This window comes from Sinocyclocheilus anshuiensis, unplaced genomic scaffold (genome assembly GCF_001515605.1).
Source record: "Sinocyclocheilus anshuiensis isolate Anshui unplaced genomic scaffold, SAMN03320099.WGS_v1.1 scaffold1941, whole genome shotgun sequence".
Classification (NCBI taxonomy): Eukaryota; Metazoa; Chordata; class Actinopteri; order Cypriniformes; family Cyprinidae; genus Sinocyclocheilus; species Sinocyclocheilus anshuiensis.
Genome location: NW_015536568.1, coordinates 313,553 through 323,328, shown reverse-complemented (window position 1 = coordinate 323,328; position 9,776 = coordinate 313,553). Strand labels below are relative to the sequence as shown.

The 9,776-nt window shown below is 38.3% G+C and overlaps 2 protein-coding genes across 4 annotated transcripts in view; both read right to left on the bottom strand.

Moving 5' to 3' along the window:
- Positions 1 to 3,757, bottom strand: part of LOC107702258 (40S ribosomal protein S4, X isoform-like) — a 6,463-nt gene extending 2,706 nt beyond the window's left edge. Inside the window, exons 1-3 of the mRNA XM_016504519.1 lie at positions 3,684 to 3,757; positions 3,126 to 3,203; positions 2,670 to 2,850 (exon numbers count right to left, since the gene is read on the bottom strand). Coding sequence (XP_016360005.1) covers positions 2,670 to 2,850; positions 3,126 to 3,203; positions 3,684 to 3,686 — 262 coding nt within the window. The 5' untranslated portion in view covers positions 3,687 to 3,757. The remainder of the gene's footprint in view (positions 1 to 2,669; positions 2,851 to 3,125; positions 3,204 to 3,683) is intronic.
- A 1,372-nt stretch (positions 3,758 to 5,129) lies between these two features.
- On the bottom strand, positions 5,130 to 8,941 carry LOC107702321 (cbp/p300-interacting transactivator 1-like). 3 transcript variants are annotated; one of them, XM_016504610.1, is made up of 3 exons: positions 8,863 to 8,938; positions 8,242 to 8,448; positions 5,131 to 6,659 (listed from the first exon to the last, which is right to left on the bottom strand). In XM_016504610.1, the coding sequence occupies exon 3, from the start codon at positions 6,644 to 6,646 to the stop codon at positions 6,188 to 6,190; it is 459 nt and encodes a 152-aa protein (XP_016360096.1). In that variant the 5' UTR covers positions 6,647 to 6,659; positions 8,242 to 8,448; positions 8,863 to 8,938; the 3' UTR covers positions 5,131 to 6,187. The 3 variants fall into 3 exon arrangements, with proteins under 3 accessions (XP_016360080.1, XP_016360096.1, XP_016360088.1); XM_016504594.1 differs by lacking the exon at positions 8,242 to 8,448 and having other exon boundaries at positions 5,130 to 6,659; positions 8,863 to 8,941; XM_016504602.1 differs by lacking the exon at positions 8,863 to 8,938 and having other exon boundaries at positions 8,242 to 8,578.
- Between the last annotated feature and the right edge of the window lie 835 nt (positions 8,942 to 9,776).

Genomic DNA, 9,776 nt, shown 5'->3' with positions numbered 1-9,776 from the left:
AAATCGATTCAAATATGTGACGATTCAAATCGGTTGAGATGCTAAACAAATCGCGATTCATTTAGGGGTAGGAGTTTATAAGAATCCATGTCTGAGGGGAACTTACTGTCTTTAGAAAAGTTTAGATGGTATTATTTTCTTTTCCTCTTGCCTCTGTATAATACATATTGAAGTTCATAAGTGCAGGGCTGCTTTGTTTACAGCGGAAACCAAGGAAACACTTTACACGCCACCTGCTGCCAGAGAGTGAATCTGCGTCTCATTCAGCTCGTCTCTTTGTTTGGATCATGATTAATGCAGTGGTTGCCTCTAATTTTAAAAGGAAAGAGCACAGACAAAGCCTTATTTTGTTTATATGAAGAGATTTATTTTATTTGTGTTACTTATTTGATTTGGGGCTTGTTTTAAAATTTCAATTTAGTTTTATTTACAGTATATTTAAATTTTGTCATTTAGCAGATACTTATCCAAAGCGACTTACAAATGAGGGCAATAGAAGCAATCAAAACCAACAAAAGAGCAATAATATGCAAGTGCTATATTAGTATACTATTATAATGTTATATTTCAATTTGACAAAGAAATGTGCAGCATTTTGTCCAAGCAATAATAAAAGGACACATTTAAATTTATAATTTGTCTTAAATCTCATTTTGTAAAAAAAAAATAAAAAATCATGAATCGAATCGTGAGTTGAGTGAATCGTTACAGCCCTACTACAACATATAAGGTTCCACATCCAAAACATTGACTAACCTAAACCATCAACCCAATAGGGTTGTGACGGTGAGGACATTTTCCCACCGGTTAATCGACGCGTGACGACACAGATAATACCGGTATCACTGTGGGGGCGAGGGCGTTCGATCTTTTCCTCACATTCCTTCGCTTTTAAATAGCTTGCAGAAGCGGCATGCGCATTTTACTTTAACTTTCGAATTAGCGGCAATTCGGCGTCAATTGCTTGAATGCAACAACAAAATACAAAGAAACTCACTTTAGCCTATATAAAACATAGAACTTTTATCAACAAAACGAATAAAAATACACCATGCTATAGGGCAGGCTATGCCTAATATAAAATAACATGACTTGCATAGTTTAAATAGGTAACCTATACAAAGCTGGAAATAAGTAAACACGTATAATATATAACCAAATAAATAAGAAACGTAGAAAGTTTTAGCAAAACGATTAAGAAAGCTTGGAGGCACGGCATACACCTTGATGTCAAATAAAATAAATAAAGTAAAAACCAGCAAACACCGTGGAACCAATTAAATAAGAAACAAATGTTAAAAAAAACCTTCCAAAATCACCTTAGATAAACGGCAAAAGTCAACAGGCTTTTCAAAATCCAAAATACTGCCAAACAGGCGCTTTTGCATTTAGTTTCAAAACTAAATCATCCACGATCGTCTTTTCTGTCTCACCCCACTCTTCTTGTCAGTCAGCTCGACTCACTCTCCTCACTGGATAAATGAAATCTGATCTGTGATGCGACTGTCGTTCGGCACGCTGCATTGAGCAGCCGCATTCAGTTTTTAATTGTAGCGTCTGTTCTTTTACTGAACTAAATTTTTATTACTATAAAAAAAAATCAAAACGATGGTGGGGGTCAGGTGGGCAAGTGACGTAACCGGTGTTGCAGCTTGACAACGGTACCACCGTCAGCACCGTCTATCGCGGCAAGCCTACAACCCAATGCCTCAATACTGAGACACTGCAATATGCCAAAGGCTTAAACATGTACATAGGACTGTAGCTGAAATTGTGCAGTTAGTTGAGATTGTTGAAAGTTTAAAAAACATGTTAAACAAGCTCAAGAGCAACAAAGTTGTTTGTGAAGCATCTCAGTATTATGCAGCTGGGGCACTTGGGACTAGTAATGTTAAAGTACTGAAGGACTTGAATAGCACATTTAGACAACACTGATTAAAGGTTCAGATATACGGTTATCATGCAAAATGCTATTCTTGAACATTTAGCTCTAAAAGATGCCCACATGCTCCTGATACTGTTTCCCATTAATTATCAGCCCACCACAGTCACCACAAAATATCTTTTACACTTCTCATAAGGTCTTTAATACAGTTTGGAAGCATTGCTGTAGCTAATTATCTACATTTTGAGCCAAATCTGAAATTGTGGTATGGCTTACTGCACTTCGCAGTAAATCGCTAAAGGCTGCAATTTGAAATTTAGTATACAGTCTGTTGTGCTGCGTGTTTCACAATGAAGCGTGGCACTGCGTTCATTTACATGCACCCAGCTCATGATCCAACGTTCTCAGCATCACGGTTCACAGTAAATGCAGCAAACCATCTCTGCACATGTTGTCAGTTTAATATGCATTTAGACAAGTAATGTGCAGCAGTTACACCATTTGTATAACTTCCAAAATTTTGTGGACAGATGATTGCAGCATTTCACTGGATTTGTAATGAGAAACACTCAAACTTAAAGGACTCCCTGCAGTTTTTCACTTGCATTTGAAGACAACTGCTGTAATTTTACTATAAAATTAAAGAGTTTCATACAGTCTAGTTGCATTACAATACTAATGTATCCATCTTGCTTTAATCTGTAGGTTTGTAGATGACTGCTAAAATACCAGTCCAGTGAATGTATCCAAACGTATCACTAGACAGGAGTGCAGCGGGACTCACCCATGAAGCCAGTGGGGTAGGTGACATCAGTGCGGACCTTGCCATCGATCTTGATGAACCTCTGCATGCAGATCTTCTTGACCTCATCTCCGGTCAGAGCATACTTGAGACGGTTCCTTAGGAAGATGATGAGGGGCAGGCACTCCCTCAGTTTGTGGGGACCGGTGGAGGGACGAGGAGCCTAAAGAAATCAAACAAATCAATTCACTTCCATACAACGTCACATTAATTAGTTTAGTTGATTGTTTTAAGCATAATTGTTGTTAGCAGAGGTAACTCAGTTGACGCACATGACACTTTGCATTGAACAGGTCAAGAAGGTTTCTTACAAACCCTTGGCAGGTGTACAAGTGTCCATAATTCTACAGATTTTTCTCAAAAGTGCGGTTCATTTCTTAAACTCTAACAAATACAAAATTACTGAGGGCATCTTTAAGAAAGTAAAGCTCCACTTACAAACACTCCAGTGAGTTTGTCCAGCATCCAGTGTTTAGGAGCTGCGACACGCTTCAGGTGCTTCTTCGGTCCTCGGGCCTGAATAAGAATAGAAACAATTCAATTCGGTAATAGAAAATCGTTGCGTGCAGCCAAAGCGTGTACAAATGCACTATATAGTGTTCTGCAACAAGTACACCATCTCGGACAAGCGAGGCCTTTTAGATTCCTTCGTGTTATTTAAATACACAGAACACGAAACGCACTATTTAAACAACCTAAGGTTAATATAATTACCATTTCTTGTTCATTAACGTATTAAAACTACAGAACCAGTTCAAAGACTTACATTACGCCATCAAAACCCAGCGAGTCCCCTTTACCGCTAAGCGGTTGAGCTAAGCATGTTCCGTTAACATTTTAAACATTACATCTGCGCTTTTCGTGACAATTTGTGTGTTGTTCATCTTTAATGGGGCAAAGGAGCATTATTTGGAACACTAATGGAAGACTTTGCTCTTTAAACCGTTGATGATTGTGGATTATTTTGGGAGGCTATCACGACTGAAATGCACTCACCATGTTGGAGTCTGCGGAAAAGGACCAGCCACTTCCTGTCAGCGGAAGATAAGCTCAACTACCGGCGCCGACGAGGGACAATCAACGCTTCTGCTATCAGCCGTGCGAGCGTCTGCCATCAAGTGGGGTGGTCTGTAATCACACCTCAAAACATCGTTTGAGATAATTTTGTGCTCTTTTACTGGGTGTCTTGAGCCTTCTTCGATTTATTTTAATGTATAAGTGTATGTTTCTTCATGTACGGGACCTTTTGGGTCATTCCTGGTGCGAGCATTGTCATATTGCCACATTGCTGTTTAGCCTGTTGAAAAAACGTTCAGCTTACAATTTTAAAGATATTCAAATCATAGTTTGTATTCTTTTATGACAATATCACAATTGAGTGAATATCAGGGTGATTTTTAACTAAGTCTACTACTTAGGTGCTATGCACAACAAAAATGAAATTATTAGGACATTACAGCTGTTTCTTTTGTCCCCTTTCTGTAATCAAAATGTTTCAAATGAAACATGTTTGTCAATATTATTTACTATTAAATATATTTTATAATTTTTTCATGTGCCCTAAAATTTCATTTTTTTTTTCAGCCAGTTCCCTGAATGGCATGAATGACAGAATTTGCCATGGATTTAATAAATTATATAATGTTTTGTGGTATTAGGTTTGGCTCATTCAGGTTCATTTTCATCAAAACCAAGAACCACCATTTTTTTTTTTTTAAGTTGATGTACTTGCTTGCCAAAGGGAAAACAGTGTCTGTAGTTAAGATGAGGGGAAAGTACATTTAAAAACGAATTATCTTTCATCGTTTAAGGTAGGAAAAAGTCCTTGGTCATTTCAGGTTGTGTTATTAAGCAGATCTAGGGCCAGTCATCCACTGGTCACCAGACAAACCTGAACTGCCTTATCTATTCTGTAGCATGTTTGAGTCTAATTAAATGTGCATTTATATCTTGAGTAACGCATTCCAAGCATTGGTTTAGTATTAAATTGAAAATGAACTGATCTGAAGAAAAGATTTCTACATTAGCTAGACGGGATGGTGTATTAAATGAAGTTGGGCACTAGATGGCAGTACTAACCAGTTAGTCATCTTTCGCTGTCTCACTGGTTACAATTATGATTTAAAAAAAAAAAGATTTTCCGGGTTTAGCTTTGCCAGCAACAGGTTTAGACACCCCAGATAATATTAGCTTATTTGTTACCAATTTTAAGTTATATTTTAATAGTAAATAGGCTACTTAGCTTTTATATTGAAATGTTGCATTTGTTTGGTCAGCACTTATTCACCTGAAATCATCAAGGTTTTTGTTTTGATTTTCATTAATTTAAAGTGTTTTTATTGGAAAGAAAAAGACAAAGACTTGTGCTTTGTAACTTTATTTTCTCACATTCAGGAAAAAACTGAAAAGTACACACTTAAATATAATAAGTAATAACTCTTATGTAGAAAAATAAATGGATGGAAGAAAAGCGCTAAACGAAAAATCTTTGATTAAGTTTCAGTAAGTCACAAGTTTCAAAAACAGTAAATTAAAAAAAAAATGACAGACAGAATATCTGACAAAGTCCTCTTTCAATGGACTTTGAAATTGAATGCATTTTAAGCATGTAAAATGTCTAACATATTTCTGGATTTTGGAGAAGACCTGCACAGATCTATATTACAATTAACTTGTTTTATTCTTACAGCCTACGAGACCCAAAAACAAAAAGAGAGAACAGAACTGAATTAGTCAATTTAAATTTAGAGGGGGGAAAAGGACAGTAGGCAATACTCTTATTTTAATTAACATTGACATTTAAGTGCATGAACCAATTATCTCTAGAAAAAAAAAACAACCTAACATATAAAAATAAGGCTATCAGACCACACAGCCTGAATTGTGGGGTAAACAGACACGTCTCATTAATATATTTAACCACGGAAAACGTTCAGCCAGGTCGAGTTCCTCTGTGACCAGCGAAGCTTGCGATGACTCGGCTTCTCGAGGGAATCTCTTGAATGATGGAGGGGCTCTGCGGAGCGCACCAATTTCAAAACCACCTTCCATTACACACTTGTAATACCATCCGGCCGTTAGTCCAAATAGGGGCTGAAAGTCAGAGCAACCGGCAGCCAGCAGGCAAGGGTAGCCGAAAACCTTTGTTCTCTACTAACCATATTTGCTGTATATCTCTTCTTCCACCAACCTCACAGTGAAGTGACTTTTCAAATCCATTCCACATATCATGATGTGGATTTCATAAGGGTATGAATGAGATTTGGAAATGTAGACAGCTTTAAGGCAGGGGGAAAGGATGGCCATTTTAGTCTGTGGCTTCTGAAATTCTTCTGAAAGTCTATAGCTCACATAAGAGCAAACCTACATTAGTCTGCCCTCCAAAACTGTAAATAACAGCTCTTGACAGTTAAACGTTCTCTTCATAGGCATATTTAATTGCCATTATTTGGACACTTTGATTTTGAAGGCCGAGGGAGATTTGGTAGCACCTGAGAGGTTCAGCAGCCAGCCGGCACATCCGTGATGAAGTCAAACTCGTTCTGACCCAGCCATAGCTCTGGAAGCTCATTGGCACGGTCCAAACCCAGCTCCACCACAAGCGACATCAGAACTTCCTCATCGACCGGATCAGAATCAATGATCCCAGGTGCCTGTGAAGCCCCAGGGGTGCTGATCTGTCCTGGGCCCAGCATGGTGGCTCCGTACCCTCTACCGGGTCCGGTTGTGGCTGCAGAGGACAGATTCTGATAGTGGCTGTTGAGTTTCTGGAGCTGCATGGAGGCTATGAGATGCTGGCCGGACTGCAGGCAGAAAGGCTGGGGTTTTCCCAACACGGGGGAGCTGGGATGGAGGGCAGCGGAAGGGAAAGGAGGGCCCGTCTTGCCTGAACCAGAGTAGTGCAGGAGAGAGAGAGAGTCATGATCCTTCATGGTGGCACTAGAACGCAGGAGGCTCATTAGATGGACACACCTGAAGGAAAAGAAGACGATAACATCAAAGTCTCTTCAAAACAACTTTTGTGTTCCACAGCAGAACGTTTGGAATGACGGCTGGAATACACTACATTACTTTTAGAATCGGAACAGATTTTGAAATATTATGCATCATACATTTCATAAAATGTTTCCAGAGAACAACTAGACATCACACACGACCGAGGCTTTCAAGTCATTGCGAACACAACAAACTCATACAGTAATGTGTGCCTCATTGCAAGGAGTCGGATGACAAATGGAAACAATGTGTTTTAAAATCAGCTCAAATGATAAAACGTGTTTGATATCCTCGTACTCTACGGATTCATAGTCTGAAGCTAAAAAAAAAAAAAAACATCCGTGTCCATCATACACTACACAATTTACTTTGAAATCTGTCAACTTGCATTGACTCCTTTCAAACTGCAAATCTAAGGCAAAAAATCTGTAGCGTATTCCAGCCTTAAATTATTAAGATGTTTGTGTGAACTACGCCTTTAACTGAGATCACAAGGCAAGAGTTTATCAATGGATCAGAAGGGCAGCAAGTCATATGACGTTCCAAGACTGTTTGTAGAGATGAACCATTCATAATCCCTCAGATGTGGGGTTAATTATGGAGTACGTGACAGCGTCCTGTGACTCCATATCCTCCTGCGTCTCACAAACTCACACACACGGAGGACAAGTAGAGAGGCACTTAATCATATGTGCTGCTCCACTCTCCTCAATCCCCACTTAAAGCCATTCTTTTGGGGAAAGGCATAGGCTAATTGCTGAAAGCTGGCATGCAGCTGCAATGGACCTCCAGCAACGAGCAGCACACAGGCTCATCTCAGACTTTGACAGCTGTAGGGCATTCATCTCGAGATCTTTGTGTTTAGCTCATTGTATTCATTATTCATGGCCTGGAAGCAGTCACATATAACACGATGAGCTCTACACCTTAATTAGACCAAGACAAATGTAAAAAGCGAACTTTGTGGTTATCTTGCAAAGCCCAACTTTAAAATTGGACTCTTCAAAATGTCCTGTGAAAAAAACAATGTTGATCTAGTTATATTAAATATTATTTTAAAAGTTGCCATTCAAATTGATAACCTTATTTGTGTCAATGTTGTGTCACAATCTGTGTGGTGCAGAACAGATAACTTCTCATTTCCTACTACCACTAGTCAGGGATATGTTGTGGGTTAGTGGTGGTGACAGGCAAACAGTCAATTATGATACAAACAAGATGAAAACATTAGTTGGTGACACTCAACTAAACACAGCTGAATTACAACCACTGACTGGATTAGACCCAAAACAGAGCGATAAACGTGTTGCGTTATAAATATCCTTATTTAGTATTCAAGAGAGGATGTGGAATATGTAGTCAATTTTATTAACAGAAATAATAAAAACTGTTTTTATGGACATCTTTCTGTATAATTGTTTTCTTGCGTCATTTAAACAACAGTAAAAGCTTTTTAATATTATAGTTTAAAAGTTATAGAAATGTTGGAATTTACAGAATGGAAGTTTAAAAAAAAAACAGTAAATTAACAAATTAAATTGTTTATATGATAACTTACCTTTATAGGAGAAGCGGTCGACTTGGGTTCGTGTTGCGAATCCAGTATGACTAAAGAACAAGACTTTTTTATAATTTATAGAAATGACTATATGCGTTGAGAATGTACTGCGTGCAAATAAAGCCGTTGAAATAGGGTGCTGTTGTATTTGGAAAAGACAGACACGCAGTCGACTCTGGACGTGAAATTACATAAATGTTTCCCGTCCTGTTGCAGGACAGAGAGCACCCTCAATGAACTGTTACTGAATCAAAGGCATTAGCCTAAATACACACACTCGACGCTCTCGAGAGGGAACTGAGTCCGCTCAAAAACATTGCATGGATCATCTGCGAAACTGGACTGTGACAAGTCGACGACTGGTGAAGTATAAGAGGACTATTTAATTACCCTACAGCATATGAAGGATTAGCCTACTTGACTCCGGAATTAATGTTCTGTCATCATTTACTCGCCAAAACCATATTTTTCTTATTTGGGAAACTAAAGTTAAAACTGTACTGGCACCATACAACTATAAAGGTAGCCCACATTACTCCTGTGCTATCGTCTTCTGAGGCAATGTGATGTTAAAGCTTTTTCTGAGACGAATATTTAATTTGACTTAACATAATAATATACATTTTGCTTTGAAGTTTTCATGGAAACTGTGAAATGTGTTTTATATGTCGTCAAATTCCTGAGTATCCATACGATATAAATTAATATGGGATCCGTGTGCCGGAGTGGAGTTTAATCCGTGTGTTTGTTTTCACCCAAGTGCGCGGACAGGGCAGACTTAACACTATTCAGCCACACACACCTCAATCACTGTTGCCATAATTGCTCACTTAATAATTATCTTTCATAGACACACCACAGACAGTAAAAATATCGCTGAGACAATTAGTCCTGGCTGAGTCTAAACACAATATGCTAATCAGACAACAAATGTATATGCAGCAAAGTAGGCTACTGCTGCAAAATCTATAATGAACGGACAAAAGGAGAATTTGTCACATTTGTCATTCTTTACTGAATCAGAAATTAAACTGAACCGCATCTGTTTCGACCGAAACCGGTGCAAGCTACGTCTAACAAAACTTGAGCTGCTCGTCTCAATATTGATTAAAAACGAGATGCAGCCAAACGGCTGCTTTCTTTTCCGTTTTAACGGGTTTAAAGGCCGCATCTGTCATCATTCATGAAGACACTTCACATGTAGATTAGGAGGGAAGTGACGGGTAAAGGAGCAGGGGTTTGCTCCACTCCTGTGGGAAACGTTATGCAAATGAAGACAAACGGTTTTGACATGTCCTTTGTTTGTCACAACTCAAGAACTAATGTCATAAAGGACACTTTTGTATAGAATAATGGGTCACACTCCTCAAATCCTTCATTTCAGTCCAGTGCTGCTGACAAAAACTCTGTATAAATTAGTGCTGTCAAATGATTAATCGCATCCAAAATAAAAGTTTTTGATTATATTATGTGTGTACTGTGTACATTTATTTATATATATATATATATATATATATATATATATATAAATACAC